Source organism: Euphorbia lathyris, chromosome 4 (genome assembly GCF_963576675.1).
Source record: "Euphorbia lathyris chromosome 4, ddEupLath1.1, whole genome shotgun sequence".
Classification (NCBI taxonomy): Eukaryota; Viridiplantae; Streptophyta; class Magnoliopsida; order Malpighiales; family Euphorbiaceae; genus Euphorbia; species Euphorbia lathyris.
In genome coordinates, this window is record NC_088913.1 from 76,307,937 (window position 1) to 76,329,341 (window position 21,405).

General features: G+C 36.4%; 1 protein-coding gene across 1 annotated transcript; it reads right to left on the reverse strand.

Annotated features, from left to right (window-relative positions):
- Window positions 1-18,022: 18,022 nt before the first annotated feature.
- On the reverse strand, window positions 18,023-20,737 carry LOC136227871 (signal peptidase complex subunit 2). The gene is made up of 5 exons (XM_066016639.1): window positions 20,527-20,737; window positions 20,271-20,422; window positions 19,755-19,836; window positions 18,366-18,508; window positions 18,023-18,267 (listed from the first exon to the last, which is right to left on the reverse strand). The coding sequence occupies exons 1-5, from the start codon at window positions 20,605-20,607 to the stop codon at window positions 18,171-18,173; spliced, it is 555 nt and encodes a 184-aa protein (XP_065872711.1). The 5' UTR covers window positions 20,608-20,737; the 3' UTR covers window positions 18,023-18,170.
- Window positions 20,738-21,405: the final 668 nt, after the last annotated feature.

Consider the following 21,405-nt stretch of genomic DNA (forward strand, 5'->3'; position numbering starts at 1 on the left):
ATTGAAGAGATATTGAAGAGTTGCGTTTTCGTGAGAAATAAAGCCAGAATCCTATTGTGTACTGCTCCATATACTAATATTTCGATTTTATTAAATTTTTTATGTTAGAGTTGTTAAGTGAATGTAAACAGAGTTTAAAATTGTATATAGTGTATTTTTTCTTTGCTGCTAAATTAGATTTGCTAATTGATCAACTTTATTTGCTACTAAATTTTATTTTTATTTATATAAGCCATAACTTTCATAAATAGGTGTTTATAGTTATCCTTCTCATTATTTTATCATCTTTCTTTAGAAAGAGAATTTATGGCTAATGATTGTTTCTCTTGCTGCTTTAGCTTAGAGGTTAGTTTAAGGATTTTGAATTTCACAGATTCATTTGGTTAAAGATTATTGATTCAAATGCATTTCGCTTAATTTTACATCAACCTTTTTTGAACTACTATTCACTCGGACTGAAATCCTCTGTATTCCTACTATCACACTTGATTTTTGTTGAATATATTCTTGCAAATTTTGATATTTTGTATCTTAAGATTTATGAACACCAATGGCAGTAATATTTATTCGATTCCTACTACATGCATGTAAGTAATAATGAAATTATTATGCCTTTTCTTTGGCAAAAGTCAATAATATGTGTATTTTAATATCTCAAGATTTTAATTTCTTATATTATAATGGTTTATTTTGGATATGGGTTGAATCTTGGTATGACTTGCTCAAGTCAAGAGCATTGGTTGGTTATGTTAATCTTTTGTATTAAAGTTTCCAAATTTTTTTGAACCAAATATAGACTCGGGGAAAGATGTTTGCAAGCTTCATTTACATGTTTGTTTACTTACAAGGAAGAAACAAACTACATTGAGACAATAATTCATCACTTCAATGCAAGAAAAAACACAGTTCTACACCAACTACTTCGAATAGCTACACCGAGCAACAAATTATCACATTTCGTTGGTTTCCCTTTCCTGAATCAGATCTGGCATCATTTTTTGTATTTTCAATACGTTTCTGCTAAATAATCTTCATGTTTATGCTCTCTTAGTTTTTGGCAGGTTTTAAATTCCTCCTCACTTTATAGTCTTCCTGTATATAGGTGCTATGAAAGAGGAATATGTAGCGATTCTGCCAATTGGTAAGCAATTTATGCAAAACTTAATTTATGATTTTTGGATGTGAAATCATTTTTTGTAGTAGTTTAGGTTCATTACACACTATATATAGATGGATGTTTCAACCGTTTTGGATATCATGGTTTCATTTAAATGATTTGAGTGAAACCATTTCAGTGCTTCTTTGGGAACTTTAGCTAATCAAATCAAATCAAATCAATCTCATGGACTGATTTCAATTTGGAGTATAAACCTTTTTAATTTGATAATTGTATTATGCTTTGTGGATGTCAATTCATTTAGTGAAGTAGTTCATGTTCATTATACGGTTTATATAGATGGACATTTGATGTTTCAACAATTTAGAATAAGCATGGAGTGACAATTTGAGATATGTCTAACATGGAGAATAGCAATACACTCCATAATATCTTTTGTCTTGCTGGTTAGAGCTTCAAAGCAGAAACAATGGTTTATTTGTACATGTTTTTTGAATGATTGTATGCCTATATAATTATTATTATGAGAAAGGGATCTCTTGCATAATAATGTTTTTCTTGATTATTCTTATTGTATGTTGACTAGAATGGTCTTCGTAATGCACTAAATGTGGTAAGAATGTTGTTGAATTTGGATTTAAACTGTGTAAACTATATAATGAATCTAGGTATAATTTATATCAATGGGATCTTTTGCTCTTTTTATAGTTCTATTGCACAACTAAGGGATATTTGTGGGATTACAGGCAGACATGATTTCTTCTGTGAGAACTCTATATTTAGCAACTTTGCTTCGTGTTTCAATAAGGAATATCATTATATTTTTTTAGGTCTCCATGATGCAGACAATGAAATTCATACAACCAGAATTCGTGAAAAGGTTGTATAGTCACAAAGGTCATAACTTAAAAGGGTGAAGGACCTCTTTAACTAGGGTGTGGTTAATATGCTAATGGTGAAAAAGAATTACTTGATTGGAACCCCAACATAGGGGTGATTGTGTTCTCAATCTCCTCATGGATATGTAGAATACCCATCCAGAGCAGCTCCACTTTCTTTTTTAAAATGCCTTTACAGAACATTCTAAGTTTTTTTTTGTTTAATTCTTTTTTGTATCTGTGTACATGGGAACCATTACATGGTCGGTCAATTAATTTTTGTTTATATTAATGTTGATGTGATATTCTTTTTTTTTAATACTGCATTTGAATGAATTAAGTAAAGTGCATAAGTTTGTCAAACTTTAATGTTTATTTTACAATCTTTACCAAATAAACTTTGGATCCATTTACTTTTACTGGTTGATTGGATCAACACTTACCTTATTACCCGTGCAAAATCACGGTTTGCATATACTATCCATATGTTTGAACTTTTATTATATGAAAATAAAAAAAAATTGAACAACATAATAAAAAATTTTTGACAAAATTAATGTAAATTATTAAAAAGTTTGCTAATTAACTTTCTTTGCTTGATGTGGCATGCCGAATCTTCATTAATGACTAATGGAATTTCCATAAGCTTAGAATGTGTAATTCTTTCATATGGTATGAGAAGAAAAACTATTTCACTTGATGCAACTGTAAAGACAACTTTTCCTTGTGATCTTAAAATAGATGTAGAGTTCTCCAAATAAATGTCTTTCTGGTATCACCATATCCATAAACAAATCGTCTTTGGTTACTACATTGATGATAGTTTCATAGACCATTCTTTGATAATCATTTAATGACCTAATTAGGCTTTTACTTTCTTATGCTGATAATTTCCTATTATAATTAAGTTCATCTTGAATCTGTCTATTTCTTCCTTCATGCATTCGGAAATGGTAAAGTAGGATAATCTCTCAAACCTCTCATTTGTGTTTGTAAGTAGCACATATAAAAAGGGCATTATAGTTTTCACTTAAAAAGAAAAAAAAAGGACATCAAAAGAAATTAAGTTGAATATATACCTAGAAAATATATATATGTGAAATGGTCAGGTCTTTTGTCATTTCTATTTAATAAAAAAATATGTACTAATAGTCAATGAGAATGTTTTTGTAAATTATCATTTGAAAATAAAAAGAATACAAACTTGTAGTGAATGATTATAAGATTATATATACTTGAGATTATACTTATCCTTTTCTTAGTGAGTGATATTAGAGTTTGATTCAAACAAAAAACTAAGTTCTTTTTCCTGATATAACCACTCTTATCCTTATCTATTCTCTAATTTGAAAACAAATAAACTCTTCCTTGTTTTTTTTAATTATCCTAATATACTCTAATAATTTAAAATTTGAAATAACAAACAAACCTATTCCTATCCACATCTAGTTATTATTAAGTTGAACTTGATGTAAGTTTTTGACACACTACTATAGTTATATCTAACTATTGTATTTTGTAGTTGTTAAATCTTTTTTGTCATTATTAGTATAATTTCAAACTTTATGCTAAGTAATGATGTATTTTGTTTTATTATTATTGATTAATTTCTAAACTTTTATTATTATTAATTTTGTTAAGATATATTTTATTAGAAATGTCTAATTAAATTAATAAATTTTGATTATTATGGGAATTTTATTTTCACTCCAATGATTTATGTTTTGTGGCGATTTTTTTCACATAGTTACACATTCTTTTGTGATGAAATTTATATTTTCCCACATAACATAGTTTATTTGTGGGGATTTTTTTGTCACAAAATGTATATAATCAATGACGATATAAAATATAAATTCATTGTGGCGAATTTCTTGTCACAAAATGTGTCTCATCAATGGCAAAATACATATTCCCCATGCATATATATCAATGGTGGCGAATGTTTCGTCACTTAATATCACTCACGAAATCCATATTCCCCATAACATATATATTAATTGTGGCGACTTTTACGTCACACAATGTCACCTATCAATGATGATATACTAAGTTCCACACAAACTATGATTTTTTGTGGCGAATTGATTTTCCACAAAACTAAATAATGAACCGAATAAAATATTTATTTATGGGGAAATAAATGAGATGAATGGGGATATATATTTCGCCACAATATAATACCGTATTGTGGCGAAACTGAAATTCGCCATAAACACCTATTGTGGCGCCTATAGGGTGGCGAACTGAGGACGAACTATAATTTCTTCACTAAGTGATTTTGTGGTGAAAAATAGTATTTAGTAGCAAAATATTTTCCCACAAAATGCATGATTTCTTGTAGTGTTGGCTTGCTTTGAAGCCAAATCCATCGGAGTGGCATAAGCATCTTTTGTCGAACCCTCAGCCAGTTTCTACATCATGGATGGGAAAATATTTTCCTTAATAAAATTTTCATACAGGGGCAAAAGAAAGTGAATAAGAAAAGAATGTAAATACAAGTCTTTTTCCTTTTCTCTCTCTCTCTCTCTCTGTGGCGATGACGAAGGCGACTGCGAAGGGAAGGGTGGATTGGTCGGTGAAGGCGGGCGGAAGGCCGGTGTTGGATCTGGCGAGTCCGGTTGCGGGGCGCGGGCTGGGTGCAGATCTGGTACAGGAGGAGGCTTGGGCGGCTGATGATGGGAGATCGGAAGGATCTCGTCGGGGTAGACGGCGGAGTAACGAAAGACCGAGGGATCGGTCCAGGGATCGTAGTAGATCGAAGTGGGCTAATGGTGGGGAGGCAGATCTGGTTAATTCGGTGCCTGTTTCGGTGGTGGGGTGGCCGATCTGGATCAAGGAAGGGAGGGTTCTGCGGCTGCCGCATCTGGCGTTGGGGAAGGAGAAGGTCCGATGTTTTCGGCTGTGGACCGTGGGGTTGAGCAGAACGTTGTGATGGGGGGGACGCGTCCTGCGCTTGGTGCTCTGGGAGTGCCGGCCGCGCAAGCAGGGTATTCTTTGCGGCTTGCGCAGGCCGCGATGGCCGCGTAGGCCGTGCTTGCCGCGCAGGCCACGCAGGCAGCGCAGGCCGCGCAAGCCGCGCAGGCATTTGTGCCGGGGGACTTAAGTCTTTTACTTCCGGGACAAACTATGGAAGGTGTTTCATCCCCAGGCACTCGGGTTACTCAGGGCCAGCATGCCCAAGGTTATCAAAAGGATGGGGGAGCTCCCTCCTGGAGGGATAAGTTGTTAGGGGTGGTGGAGGAGGAACCCATGATGGAGGAGGATACTTTTGAGAACGATGATGGGGATTTTCTCTCCGATTCCGATTCTGAGGATGGTCAGCCTGAGAACCCTTTGTGTCCTAGGATCCGTCTTTCCTCAGAAGACAAGCGGGTCATGAGATCCAAGTGGAAATTGGCATTAATTGTCACTGTTTTGGGGAAAAGAATCAGTTTCAACTACTTTGCCCAGAGGATTCAGGCTCAATGGGCTAAGAAAGGGAAGGTTACCATCACTGACCTTGATAATGACTATTATGTCATTAGATTCACAAGGGCTGAGGATTACAATGCGGTGGTCAATGGTGGACCGTATATTATCTCCAATCATGTTTTGGCTCTGAGACCTTGGGTCCCAAATTTTGACCCCCATGACTGCTCTGTTAACAGAATCCTTACTTGGGTTAGGTTCCTAGGCATTCCTCTTGAATACTATAGTGATAGATTCCTGAACAAGATTGGTAGCCTGGTTGGTAAGGTCCACCATGTCGATAAGACTACCATTGGGGCAGTAAGAGGCAAGTTTGCCAGGGTCTGTATTGATATTGATCTTGCTAAGCCTCTTCTTTCTCAATTCTGTATTCAGAATAAGGTTTTTCATATTGAATATGAAGGTATACATAATATCTGTTTTGAATGTGGTATGTTTGGCCATACATTTGAGGGATGTCCTAAGAAGAGGAAGGAGGCGGAGGAGTTGATGCAACCTATCATAGGTGGAGCTGAGAAAAGTCAGGGGGAAGAAAGGAGTTTTGGGCCATGGATGCTGGCCAAGAGGTCAGTGAGAAGGAAGCCAAGTGCTAATGTCAGTTCTATTCATCCGCCAGATATTAGTCGGAAGATGACTACGCTCCAGATTGCCCCTGAGATCAAGGTCAGACCCCCGGATATCAAGAAGAGGAGTGAGGCTGGTGTGGTCTCAGCTTCTGGCTCGGGGTCTAGGTTCGGTGTCTTGTCCCTGGAGGAAGGTCGGGAATCGGACCCTTCCAATGAACAGATTGATTTGAGCATGCCTGGTCTGGAATCGGTCGAGCCTGTTTCTAGTCGGGGTAAATCTATTAATCCCCTCTTTGTCTCTGATGCTAAGGATAAAGAGCTCCCAGTCTCACCTTTCTACAGGGGAAGGGTCGAGTAGTAAGGTTGTTTCTCTGAATCCTCCTGTGGATGCTCCTATTGGAAAAGCTATAGGAGTGAGTAAGATGAACATGAAGAAACTTAAAGTGAAACCTAAGAAGAACCTTAATGGGTTAGACTCTTGGGCTAAAAGGGGACCTTCTGGGACTTCCTCTAGGCTCTCAGGAGCCCCGAATAAATACCTGATCTAGGGTTTGGGCTTGTGTTAGTAGTCTTCCTTTCTGATGGATTTCTTTGTTTGGAATGTTAGAGGTGCGGTGAGCAAGGCAACCCGCATTCATGTTAATGATCTTATTAAACAGTTTAACCCCTCCTGTTTTGTTCTTCTAGAGACCAAGGTCAGTGGAGCCAAAGCAGACGAGGTGGTTAGAAAGTTTAAGAATTGGAATTGTGTCAGATCGGAGGCTACTGGCCGGGCTGGGGGGATTTGGCTCTTTTGGAAGCCAGGTCTTGTTAATATTGATATTGTTAGTATGGACTGTCAGTTCATTCATAGTAAGGTGTGCTACCCTGGTAATAAACCTTTCTTTGTTACCTTTGTTTATGCCGATCCTGTTCTTTCTAATCGTACAAGGTTGTGGGAGATCCTTCATTCTATTAGCTCTAACATGGTGGAGGCTTGGTTGGTGGCCGGGGATTTTAATGATATTGCCCTTTTAAGTGATCAGAGAGGAGGGGGTAATCATTATGTGAACCGGTGCCTTAACCACAAGCGTAGTATGGATCTGTGTGGGCTTTCAGACCTGGGTGCTGCTGGCCACAAATTTACCTGGAAAAGAAATAGCTTGTTTGTGAGGTTGGATAAGGTGTATGCGAATGTTGCGGCTATCTGTAGGTTTCCTGAGGTCAAGGTGCTGAATCTCCCCTTCCGTCACTCTGACCATTGCCCTATCCTCATTAATTTGGTCAAAGGTAACCGGCTGAAAGGTAATAGACCCTTTAGATATCTTGTGGCTTGGGATTCTCATCCCGACTTTAGGAATTTCGTGAAAACCAATTGGCATCCCCACTCTGATGTTCTCCTCGCTGCTGAGGAATTCAGAAGGAAGGTGGTTGTTTGGAATAAAGACATATTTGGCCATATTATCAGGAGGAAGAATAAACTCTTGAGGAAGATGGAAGGCGTTCATCGTTGCTTGGAGGCTCGTTTCGACCATAGCTTAAATGGTCACCTTAGAGCTCTCCAGAATGAGTTGGAAGCTGTGCTTAGACAGGAAGAGCTTCTTTGGTTCCAGAAGTCTAGGAAGGCCTGGATTCAAGACGGGGATCGGAATACCAGGTTTTTTCATCTCTCTACGATCATTAGGAGACAGAGGAATAGGATTGATGCTATCAAGGACGCTAGTGGCGAGTGGATTTTTGAGGAGGAAGACATTCGTCGCTCAGCCCTTGATTTCTACAAGGACCTGTTTAGAGAGGAAGCTGTGGACTTGGAGAGTGCCCACTCTGGTATTTCCTTTCCTCGTTTGGGGGAGGAGGCTATTAAAGATGCTTTCCATCCTATTGACCTTAAAGATGATCTGGCCTTCTCTAGCATAGGGTCCACTAAGGCTCCTGGGATTGATGGTATCCCCGCTAGTTTCTATCATAAACACTGGGATACTGTTAAGGAGGGCATATACAGTTTTGTGTTAGGTGTTTTTGGTGGCTCTAACGATATCAGGTCGGTTAATAAAACCCTCATTGTCTTGATTCCTAAGGTTGTTAAGCCTTCCTCCTTCCTCCAGATGAGACCCATCAGTCTTTGTAATGTTTTGTATAAAGCTATTACTAAGATTGTGGCTAATAGAATCCGGAAGATCCTTCCGGATATAATTAGCCAGAACCAAGGGAGCTTTGTTCCTGGTAGACAATTGATGGATAACGTTGTTATTGCCCAGGAGGTTGTCCATTCTATGAAGATTAAGAAAGGTAAGAAAGGGATTGTGGCCCTCAAACTGGATCTGGAGAAAGCCTATGATAGATTGAACTGGAGCTTTCTTCTGGATAGTTTAGCCAAAGCTGGCATCCCGGAGAACTGGAGGATTTTGATTGAGAAGTGTATCTCCTCTCCTGTTTTCCAGGTCATGATCAATGGGGACATGTCGGATGAGTTTTCTCCCTCCAGAGGAATTCGTCAAGGAGATCCTATGAGTCCCTTCCTCTTTGTTATTGCCATGGAAAGACTGTCTCACCTGATCCAAGAGGCGGTGTGCAAAGGGACTCTCCACCCTGTTTCTATCAACAGACATTGCCCCCCTATTACCCATTTACTCTTTGCTGATGACGTCATGCTTTTCGTTGAGGGTAATGAGGAGCAAATTAAAACAGTTATGGATATCCTTGATTGTTTTTGCGAGGCTTCTGGCCAGAAGGTTAACATCCAAAAGTCCCGTATGCTTTGTTCCAAAAATATGGACAATAGCTTGTGCAGAAGACTGAGTGAGCTCTCTGGCATACCTCTAACGAACTCTTTGGGGAAGTATCTTGGGGTTCCTCTTCACAGTGACAGGGTTTCCAAAGCCTCTTTCAAGGATATTTTGGACAAAACTAATGGTTTGTGTGCTAGCTGGAAAGCTAATTCTCTTTCCCTTGCAGGTCGCCTTACCTTGATCCAGTCAGTTAACTGCGCTGCTCCGAACCACATCATGCAGGCCTGTAAGCTTCCTGAGCCTGTCCTTAGTGACCTGGATAAGATAAATCGGCGTTTCCTGTGGGGTGAGTCTGGAGATGGGAGAAAGGTTCACCTGGTCCCGTGGAAGGAAGCTTGCCAGCCTAAAAACAGGGGGGGTCTTGGTATTAGGCAGGCAAAGGACAATAATAAAGTCCTGTTAATGAAACTTCTTTGGAGAATGTGGCAATGCCCCTCCTCCCTTTGGGTCCGTCTCTTGTGCGGGAAGTATCGGAAAGATAGAATCTTTGGTGGCCCGAAGGAGAGGGTTGTTAGCTGTTCCTTCCTCTGGAAAGGGCTCAGTGCCGTGTTTGCTGAATTCTGTACGGGGATTGGCCTGGAGGTGGGTAATGGTAGATCTATTAGCTTCTGGTATGACACCTGGATTGGTGATAAACCGCTGATTGATGTGTGTAATGCCCCTCCGTCGGCTGATCTCCTTTCCTGGAAAATTGCTGATGTGGTGGACTCGGAGGGAGACTGGATCTGGTCAAAGTTCGACTCTTTCTTTAGTCTGGAGACCCTTCTTAACATTAGAGGAGTGAAGATTAGCAATCAAGAGGAGGATAAGGATAGACATTGCTGGGCCTTGACGAATAATGGTACTTATTCTTGTAAATCGGCCTATGAAGCTTTTACCCCTAATAGGGCTGATCCTCCCTTGGAGATTTGGAAGTCCATATGGTCCCTCAAGATCCCTTACCGTATCAGGAGCTTCCTTTGGCTGGGTATCAAAGACAGGCTCCTTACGAATGCGGATAGACACAGAAGGCACTTGACTGAGTCTAATGCCTGTAGTAGATGCAGAGGCAATGTGGAAACCTTGTGCCATGCCTTGAGGGATTGCCCAAATAGTAAGAAGATCTGGGAAGGGATCCTCCCTCATCACATCCTCCCTTCCTTCATGGCCTTTTCTGAAGGGGACTGGTTCTCTCAAGGAGCCAAGGGGAACTTGCTGGCCAACATGGAGCACGGTGCCATCCTCTTTGCTATTACTTGTCACCAAATCTGGAAGTGGAGGAATGAAGAATTATTTGCGGGTAAAGCTGTCCTTATTCCTGATTTACTGTTTTTCTTCTCGAAGAAGCTCTTTGTTATTACTAAAAGCTTTGAAAGAGATTCCCTTGTTCGCCCCTCCCCGGATAAAGAGATCCTGCTAGTTGGCTGGAGTAAGCCTAGAGAAGGGTTTGCTAAGTTGAATACTGATGGCTCATGCCTTAGCAATGGCAGAATTGCTGCTGGAGGAGTTCTTCGGGATGCTGGTGGCAATTGGATGGCGGGGTTTACCCATAACTTGGGGACGGGCTCCTCCTTTTAGGCGGAGCTCTGGGGTATCTTGTCAGGTATTAAACTCGCCATTCGCATGGGTGTTAAAAAGCTCTCGGTGGAATCTGATAATCTGGAGGCTATTAACAGGATTTCAGATAGCCAGGCTGTTTGTCTGAAGAGCCAGAATCTCATCAAAGCTATTTTAAGGCTTCGTCCTGCCTTTGAGTATCTTAATTTCTCCCATATTTTTAGGGAGCAAAACCGCGTGGCGGATCGCTTAGCAGCTGCTGGGCATGAAAGAATGTTAGGTGTTTCTACCCTCTCTGTTCCTCCTTCTTTTCTTTTGCCTTCTCTCCTAGAGGATAGGATTGGGGTCAGCCTTCCTAGACTGATCCCGGTGTAGGTTTTTTGTTGGTTTTGTTTTTTTCCTTTCCTTTCTTACCAAAAAAAAAGAGAAAAGAATGTAAATAAAAATGCATTAAAGTACCTTGGAAACGTTAAGAGGCTTCCCCATAAATTGAGAACCCCCTATTTTCTTGTTCGATTGTAAAGCAACAATCTAACAAGGTATAACTCCATAAAGAAATTCATACCCCCTAAATTTCGAGGAAGGTCTACTAAAAGCTCAAGGGATTTATATTCTAAAGTTCATAGTCTTTATTTTTTGGACCAAGACTCATTAGTTTGCTTATTACAAACAGAAGTAAAATATACTCTTCCCTGGATTGGATATAAAGCAGTCCATGCTTCCATTTTTTTTTCAAGAAGATACTCAGTTCTTAAAGTGGGAGATATTTCTTCTTACAAAATTTGTTATGGTCTTCACTAAATTCATGAATGGACGGGGTAGATATGTGTTTGAACATTTTACCATTTAAAGTTACTCCTATATTATGCACAACCAATGAAATGTAGTTAATTCACATCCAAATTTAAGGTGAATCTAGCAGCACACATTAGTACAAAAAAAAGTTCATGTGTATTGGTTCTTATGGCAAATAGAGAAAATATCTAGAAAATAAATCATTTACATCGGTTCTCAATCGAAGACTAAAGAAAATGCATATAAGACATGGAATATTTTACATATGCATCAGTTTTAAGTTGAGAACCACGTAGTTGTAATTATAATTTGCGTCACACTTATTTTAAATCGATGCAAATGAATGATTTAGATAATTGTTTTGCACTTTTGATTTATTGTGACACAAATAATTCAAAAAACTTAAACAACTACGTCATGGCCTTCACTTTTGTGGAGCTCACAATATATTAAGTTGCTTAGGTGGCCTGAACATTTGAGCTTTAGGGGATAGTAAATATGTTGTTTATTTTTCTCAACCTAGTATAAGACCTCCTTCCTAAGAGCATTGAGTGGTGAAAATTTGCACTTCAGTTGTTCTATTGGTCTATTATGATCTCTATACTTGTCTTCTCGTGGTTGTTTTCTTGATTGATTATCCAGACCGATGCGATCTTTTGCAATTGAACTTCTCAACAATGGGTTGAGTTTGTGTCCATACCACTTGAAAAAATCTTTGGCCATTCACATAAGATCCAAAAAAGTTTTAGACCGTCAAGTATTAAGCTCATAGGATAAATCTTTGTTGTGGTAGGTTGCGGCCATAATGTACACAAATGTTTCAAATTTGAGGTGCCAGATCTATATTGCTGCTTTTTTGGAGGCGCTCAACCCACTCTCAAAAGGCTTTCATGCAGTTCTTAAACCAGGTAGTTGAGGTCTTGGATTGTCTTACTTACTGGTATTAATGTGATAAAGTGCTCGACGAACTTGTTTCCCATTTGGCTGAAGCTTCAGATGGATTCGTATAGAAACTGTTCGTACTAGTAAACAACTACCTCCTTCAAGGTCATAGGGAAAAGGCAACACATAAAAACATCAGTGAAGTTCTTCACATGAATGGTCGGATCTTTGATTCCATTGTATTTCTCGAGGGAGATGTACTTGAATCCTTAAGGCATTGGTTTATAGAGTATGCTTGCACAAAGTGGAGAACTAGTATTTGTTACCTCTGACATACAAGCATCTACCCCAGCATTTGCCATAACATCCATTAGCTCATTTCTAATGAGATTAAAAATTGACTCCTTTTCTATGGGACTTCTTGTCATCCTAACTCTTAAAAGAGGCCCTTCGGTGGGTTGACCATCAATATTTAGGAGATCTTAGTACATTAGTTTTCTTTGGCTGTATTTATCAATCTCGAGATTTAGACTCGATAGAGTTTCTTTGTGGAGATTCAGATTCGTTAGAATACATCCAGGACCTAGGCTTATTTGGAGGAGATTTTGGTTTGCTTAAGCACTTTTGAGGCTTATATCTATCTAGGAAGGATTCGACATCGATAAATTCCCTCTTGATTCTTCTTCGATGCGGTGGAGATCTAGATTTAGCTGGGCTCCTCCATGGAAGACGCTTTTGTGGATGAGAGCACTTTTCTTATAGAAATCTTTCTTGTTTCTCTCACTATAGGGCAAGAAGGGTGATTTGGAGTGATGCCCTTGATGCTTGTGTGGGCTTCGTTGTTTCTCCTATGTCCTCCTTTTTGAGTTTGCCTTCTAAGACTCCAATGATATCTCTCTCCTACGAGAGCATATGATAATGTGGTGTCTGGTAGAACATGCGACATAATCTTGGTTGTTCAAATGCTTGATGGATTTTCAACTCCACCTAGCTTTTCTTGCATGTCGGCCATTGTCATCGCATTTATGTTGTTTTCTTCCTTAACAGTTTCCATATTGTAAATGAGTTGTTTGGTGATCTTGTCCATGAATTTTCTACTTTCAGGCTCGAGCGAGCCTAAGAATTCTTCAATATGCTGGTTGAAGTCATGTGTGATATGGAGGAAGCCGATAGGATTGCCTCTAGCATCTCCATGGGTTCAAATGAGGGGTTAAGGACCATCAATTCCATTCTAATGTTACAATTGTACGTCCTAGTTTACTATATAAACACATGTCATCTTTCGAATGGGGGTGCCTGTTGGCTATTAATGACAATTTGTGTTTTGTCAAAACTGTCATCCTATTATTCTAAGTGTAGAATAAGAGATGAGTGTTGATGTGATCTCAAAATTCTTCTTTTATTAATCTGTGGCTTAACGATTAATTACCTTTATTTAGCTTAATTTAGAAAACTCTTTTCACGATGTGTCTCACTTACTTTAATAGAATTATGTATCCACCTTTTATGTATCAGTTGGATTTTAGCTTAGACTCTTTATGTAGATTTATATATATATATATATATATATATATAATAAGAATTTTAAGTAATGTAAAATTGAAGTAGGAAATGAAAGGGACATATATTGAAAATGGAGAAGGAAGTGAATTATTGGTATTTACATTACATGATGTTTAGGAGTAGGAGTAGGAGTGAAGAGTATTTTAGGTAATGATGGAAGTCCAAAGTATGTTTCTTTGTGTGGAGTGGGGCTATGGAAACAGAGATATTTTTATTTTTGTTTGCATAGTTTAATGAGGAAAAGGTATGGCATATTCCAATATCACACATTTTGATTGGAGATCCCAAACCCCACATTAATTAAAATAAGAAAAAGTGAACATCAATCAACCCATAGCAAAGTCTATTATTATTAACTACTCTCTTTAACAATATTGGTGGGAGGTTTGAGATAAAATTAAAGGTTCTTTATTTGTTATTTTACATAAATACATGTTAATAATCAATTAAGTTTTAACAAATAAATTTACACAATTATCTAATTACAAAAAGTAATCAGTTAATAGCTATTTGCCAAATATGGCTTGTCTTTAAAAAAAAATCATTGTCTTCCGTCCGTTATTAATAGCCACTAAGAAATTCTATTCTTCTTCATCTAGATTTTGAGGTTTTCTTCCGACTTTCAGCTAAAAAATAAACTCATTTTTTGCTTTGTATTGTTTTTTATTGAATAAATTTTTGATTGATATTATGGTAGATTTAGTAGTTTCTTCTTTATTTGTAATTTTTTTTTCTTTCTTTATGAATGGTTATGGTATGTTTTTCTATATGTTTGATTGTCTTATGTATCCCTATACAAGTTTTATCATATTTTATTTAGTGAAAAAACACGAAAGTTTTGTTTATTATCACATAAATTTGGCTCATTGAAAAATCACGAAATCATTCTTGAAAAAAAGAATAATGATGTTAATTATGGGTGGAGTGTATTTCTCACCGTTACGATAGAAACAGTTTCAAACAATATCTAATATTATTGTATCATGATCTATAATATTAATATTCAAACTTCTTTAATATACTTTTAGATTGTTTAATTAAATCAAGATATAATATTTTTCTTATAATTCTTTTTTCTATATTAAATTTCCACTAATAAAATAAAGATTATAAATTTAATTTTCATAACTTATTATAAAAGAAAAAAAAAACTCTATCCTACTATCTATCTAGTATACGAAAAGGGAAAAATAAATAGTATCTATACTCGGAAAAATTTAATCTCTATCACATAATTTTTTTTTTTTCTTTCTTTTTTTCTCTATCATATATTAAAAGAAAAAGACTATTAGACTATCACTTTCAATATAGATTGTGATTTTTCCTTTTTTCTGCTTGACAACTGTAAACTTAAATATTATAAAGAAAATGATGGCAGCCAATAAAGGCTATATAAGATAGGCAGATATAAAATATAGTTTCCATTTAATATAATACCCGGCAGATTGTTGTTAACCACACAAATTTATTTTAGAAATTTTAGAATACTCTAATTCCATGACTAATGTTAGTAAACAGGTATTAAAAAATGTAGACCGTGTGAATTAATTTAATATTTGAAAATACAAATAAATATTTAAATAATCAATTCATGTGCTCTTAGTAAAAAAAAATGCAAATTTATCCTAACAGTTTTGGGAAAATATCAGATTTACCCATAACGTATGAAATTGTGCAATTTTACTTCTAACATTGTAAAGCAATATCAATTTATTCTTATCTAACAAAAAAATTTACACAAATTGTTTTACTGCTGTTTAATTATCACATCAGTATTATAAAAAAATTATCGCATCAAACCTTATAAACATCAATTATGTCTAAAATATTTATTCTGTTATTAACATAATTATAGATGACAATTATAAATCTGCCAAATATATGACAATTATAAATCTGCCAAATATAAATTAATTGTAAAAAATTGCATAAAATGCTTACTATGTTATTAAAACTGGTTCAAACAACTTGTCAAAATACCCACAATTGCTTTATTTTATCAAAAAAAAAAAAAAAAAACATGTTTGGAAGATCTGATTTGATAGTCGAATAACTGTCAATCAGTTCAAATATTCATTTTTAAGCATGGGAGCGGATTCGCCGGAAACCGGCTTCCTCTTTGATCTGTTGTTACTTCAATATCATCCGTTGTTGTATCTCATGATAAACTAACCCCTTATGGTTACACACAATTTGTTTTTTTAGCTTCCATTTCCTTTAAAGAAAATTGTTAGTTTTGTGACATTTTTTTATTAGTTTGTGTGATGACATCATCTTGACAAGAAATGATTTGAATGGAATAAATAATGTTAAGACTCATCTAGATAAGAGGTTGGGTGTAAATCAACCGAGCCACTCACGAGCGGTTCGATGGTTGACTCGCTAAAAGCTCAGTTCGATTTATAAACGAGCCGTTCCCGAATACGATTTAAAAGTTCGATTCGTAAACGAGCTGAGTTTAAGCATAACAAAGCTCAGCTCACAAGCTCGGTTATAGACTTGTGAATAAGTTCATGAAAAAGCTCGGTTATAATGTACACAAACAGTCTCGATAGAGTCTCGTGAACAAGCTCATGAATATCAAATATTATTTATATTTAATAATTATAATTTGATATAGCATATTCTAAATTTTTTTTATTTGATATTATAGTAAAACATAAATTAGATTAGAAGGATAGGGAAGAGATTTAGGGTTCACTTCTCCTTCTCCCGTTCCTCTTTTCATTTTTGCCTCCCTCTCCTCACACTAATTTTTATTTAATGATTAAAATGAGATTTTTAATATTTATACATGTAAAATTGATTATTTCATTTGCTAAATATGCAATTATTTTATTTGATATTATTTCATTCACAAACACAATAAACGAGTTTGTTCATGAACATACTTAACGAGCAGCTCGCAAGCAAAGCTCGTGAATAAAATAAATGAGCAGTTCGCGAGCTAAGTTCGTGAACAATATAACTGAGCTGCCTTGTGAGCAGCTTGTGCACAAACGAGCTTCTAAACAAGTCGAGCTCAAACACAAATTTAAACTCAAACCGAACTCTTTAACATTATGAGTAGCCGAACCTGAACAGGCTAAAGCTGTCGTCTCGGCTCAATTACAGCCCTAGATTTTTGTAAGTTCTTCTTAGGACTTGAATTTGCTAGAACTATAAATTCTTGTGTCAAAGAAAATATGCCAAACAGGCTATTTGGCTTTAAAGCCTACTACAACTCTAACGGATTCTACTGTTAAGTTATCCAAAGGAAGTGGTAAACTAGTGGATGACAAATTGTATTATAGGAGATAATAGGTAAATGTTGCACATGACCAAACTAGACCAGACATTTCCTTTCCTATTAACTCTATAGCTCAATTCTTAGATTGTCTTATTGATGTCTATATACAAGCTCTACATAGAATTATCTGGCCCATCGGAAAAGCTATAGGAGGATTTAGCCGGTGGACTCCGCCCTTGTGTTGGCCATGACTGGGGCTCCAGGCATAGCCAACGAAGTAAATATATCATGGGAGTAGTTGTGTTATTGTATTTGGATAGTTTTATTATCATTTAGTTAGATTAGTCAAGGTTATGTTAGTCCCCCGTCACACATTATCACGTGTTAATTACGAATAATTAAGTTAAACTAGTAATATAAAAAAGCTCTCTTGAACACTTGAGTATTTCTCTCCATCATCTTCTCTATCTGTAATCTTTCATTCATCAATGTAGTTGTTTGATTCATCTTTTAGAAACAATTACTAATTCCATACCCCTTTCATTTCCAATCTTTTTTCTCAGTTTCTTTCATCTATCTTCCTAACAAGCTCACAGTAGCATTATGGAAAATGATAATGATTTTTTCTTTATTATTATTATTATTTTCTATCATCCAAAAACTATCCATTTTGATACCCATAAAAAGTTACATCGCAAACTATTAAGTAATTTGAATATATACAATATTTATATGATTAATTTATGGAAGGAAGATTATAAATAAGCTTGTGTATGTTTACAAGACCAGCTGATCATATTGACAAGTTAGAGGGTTAAGTTGAACTTATAGTTAATGTTATTCCCTGACATTGAAAAGAAACGATCACTCAGATACATAATGTGAAGTAACAGCATAGTTCCTTCAGTACCATTGAATGTATGGTAGTATTTGACAAAATAGGCACATGTCAGGGTTCTCAATGCACAACGAACATTTTCTCATTCCTTCCGTAACCGGTGACGCAGAAACAAATGAAATGCAGATGCAAATGACCGCATTATAGCAACTAGCATGCAAGATCAACCAAATGAGAAAAATATGCATGAAAAGAAAAAGTTGAAGACCGGGAGGAAGAACATCTTCCTGAGATAATGCAACGATTAGACCCAGCAGAATGAAAGCAGTCATCAGGTCCTGCTCAGCAACTATGAACTATAATGATTTAAGGGGCAGTCTAAGAGAAAGTGCAGTTTTTTCATTTAGTTTGGCTCAAAATTTCTAAGTCAAGCAATATAATTTGAATGAACATCCATATGAAATCTGAAATATGTTGGAGGTCTATCTGTCTAACCATTGACCTGCAAACGCTGTCAGACCAGTAGATCATTTGCCCTTCTTTGGTTCCTCTGAATAGTCATTTAAGAGTGTTTCAACATCTTTCCAGAACAATCCTTCCACCAAAACTCCGTCCTTGGTGAACCTGCAAGAGCTTGAAAGATCAGAATGCAAGTGAAATAAAATGGTGCACAAACATGAAATAAAAGCAATCTGTGTGTTGTGAATGATAAAGCAACGGACCATTGGGTGACACTCTTAGTGAATTGCACTGGTTTCCCAGCTGAGATTGATTTGGGATCTGAACTAGCTACGCTAAGTGTATATTCATCAGAAAATCTGGGGAGCTTGCTAGAGACAATTACACCAGTGGTGGTGTAAGAACCCTGCGCAGAAAAGGATTGGCAATTATGTGATCATACTTCAAAGGATCAAAACTGAGAGTACAATACTGTAATAAGTCATAAATAGTGAAGCTAGACATATTAAAACATGGAGTTCTCCAGATTGTTATTGTCTACAACAAACACAATAAAAGAGAGGAAAAAGAAAAATCCACGGACTATTGAGGAATGAAGGAAACAGTTTTCACAACAAATATGCAGATTGCTTTTTTAGAGTTTAAATATTGCTTCCCCCCTGATCTCCGTAATTTCAATGCTTTATGCATAAAACACAATTATTTACAATAGCAACGATAAGATTTATGAGCATACACTGCAAAAATACACATGTATCACCACCTCAAACTAACACAAATAAATGAAGTGACAAGAGAATAAAGAACTAAAATAGGGAACAACTCCGGAGGTCAGATTCCTTGAACTCCAGAATTATTGAAATACAAACTGAAAGATTTACAGTCTGTTGGGTTTCTTCTAGAAATGCTAACAAAGAAAATAAAGATATCATCATCACACAAGTGTTCACAGTGAAGAGAGGGTGGGGACACTTAAAAAAAGCTCCTTGCCAATAAAGAGCAGGAGACATTACATGCATGCAAACATATAGAGAAATAAACACAATGGTATTAAACATTGAATTTTAACCAGAGAAGTAATTTAACCATAAATCAAGAGAATGTGGTGTAGAAATGTTGAATGAAATACATATATGCACATGTAATAGATTATAATCCTCAGCACATTACCTTCAACATTTCCTGAGGCTCTCTTAAAGTATTCATTTCACTGCTTTATGAATATAGATTACTAGCAACTAACTAAGAATTAAACCTACCTCATTCAGACTAAAAAAACAAATATTTCCTCTAAACTATTGGCCCAAACCAATTCACCCCATCCAAATTGCATTACTTGGCTTAAACTAATGAAGCAACTAGCGTACCGAACCTGAACTCAATTAAAGAAGAATACTTCAATATATACGCATGTTCAAAGTTCTAACCAAAAAGTTAAATAATTTTGCCAAGACTCGGCACGATAAAGTTCCTTTGCAGTTGTAGTAAATTTATATTCACAAGTAAGCCAGTTCAATAACAAGCTACAAGTTCAACATCACAATTTATCATGGGCATATATATCACAGAACAATAAATATTAGCAAAATAATGTCAGCAAAACCACATGGTCACTGTAGCAAAACATTCCATTTCAACAAATATCAACTTACCTTTGGAGGATAAGTGAACAAGATTGCGTTCTTCTCTTTTGTGTATATGATGAGCTGCAACAGTCCGTTGAAGACTACATACTTGCCAGAGTCAAAGAGTAAACAAATCTGAGTTTAATATGTGCAGAGTAAAACTCTTTCCTTTCTTTATAACATACCAACAAAGAGAAAAGTAAAAGAAAATCCTAAGTAATCCTCCTGCCTACCCTAGTAAGAGACGAAGCTAAATTCACCAAAACCTTTCCAAATCTGGTAACCCATGCCATTCTGGTTTTGAAAATGAAAGTTTACTCACTAGAACTGAAATGGCCCAAGAATTTCAACTTATGGTCTCTCAAAAACAGTTAATTCACTAATCAAATCACAAACCAATAATTATCAATCCAATTCCTACAATCCAAATCCACCAATCTAGCAGGATCGGAGGAATTATTATTTACAGACAACAAAAAATTAAATAATGAAAGTGAAGAACAGGAATACATCATAATAAGAAATGAAAGTTTCAAAGGATATAATACGATGCAAACGATCAAAAAGTCCTTATTCTCAGGGAACTTCTTATTGTAGAACTGAGCGACAAGCGCGATAATTATGATGATAGCCCCCATAAACAATCTCAAATTGCTCATCCTGACATCTTCCACATATCCACGACTCGTGACAATCTAGAAATAAACAAAATCAAAGGAAAAACAATGCATCAACCAATTGAATTACAGAGAAAATGAAAAACACAGTAAACTTAGGGTTTTAGCTGATTGAGTCTTACCTCAGAGACAGACTCATCAAGAATGTGCTTGATAGAGTGGTGATCTAAGAGATTGGCCTTCTTTGGGCTCTTGTTTGACATTTCTTGTTTCTTTTTCTGCACTTACTGGTAAGAAGCGAGAGAGAGAGAGAGAGAGAGAGAGGGAGAGGAGATTTTGAGTTCGTTGGTCACAGTTGAAGGGTTATACGAAAACAGAGGGTGGAAAGGAATGGGAGTTAACACGACGACGTTTTCGTTAGGGTGTCAATATGGATCTGCTGTTACATATGTCTTAATTCTATGCGTTTCAATTCCACACCTAATCCTCACTCCAAAAAGGGTAAAGAATCCACACATGATCCTATGAATTAAATTAGATTTTGAGCAAGCTTTTTCACATATTACATTCAATTCATGGGATAATAAATAATAATAATAATAATGTCATATATTATTCCATTAAATTAAAAAACACAGTACACAAAAATTAAGAGAAATAAAACCTTCAATCCATACAGATTATAGCAGGGAATAAAAACTAGGCCTAATGCATACCCCGCCCCTTAAAGTTGTCTGTTTTGTTCATTTAACCCCCTCAACTTACGGGACAACCCTTTAACCCCACAAACTCCAAAAAAATGCTACTTTTAACCCCATATTTTAGACTGCCGAGATATAATGTTGTCCGTGTGTGTCACGCGCGTGACACGTGTGTATCCCACATTACCCAGCCCCCTAAAGTTGTCCGTTTTGTTCCTTTAACCCCCTTACCTTACGGGACAACCCTTTAACCCCCTAAACTAAAAAAAAAAACGTTACTTTTAACCCCATATGGGAAAGTTCTTAATATTGAAAATTTGCTATAAATATCATTTAGTCATCACTTCTCTTCCAGTGTAT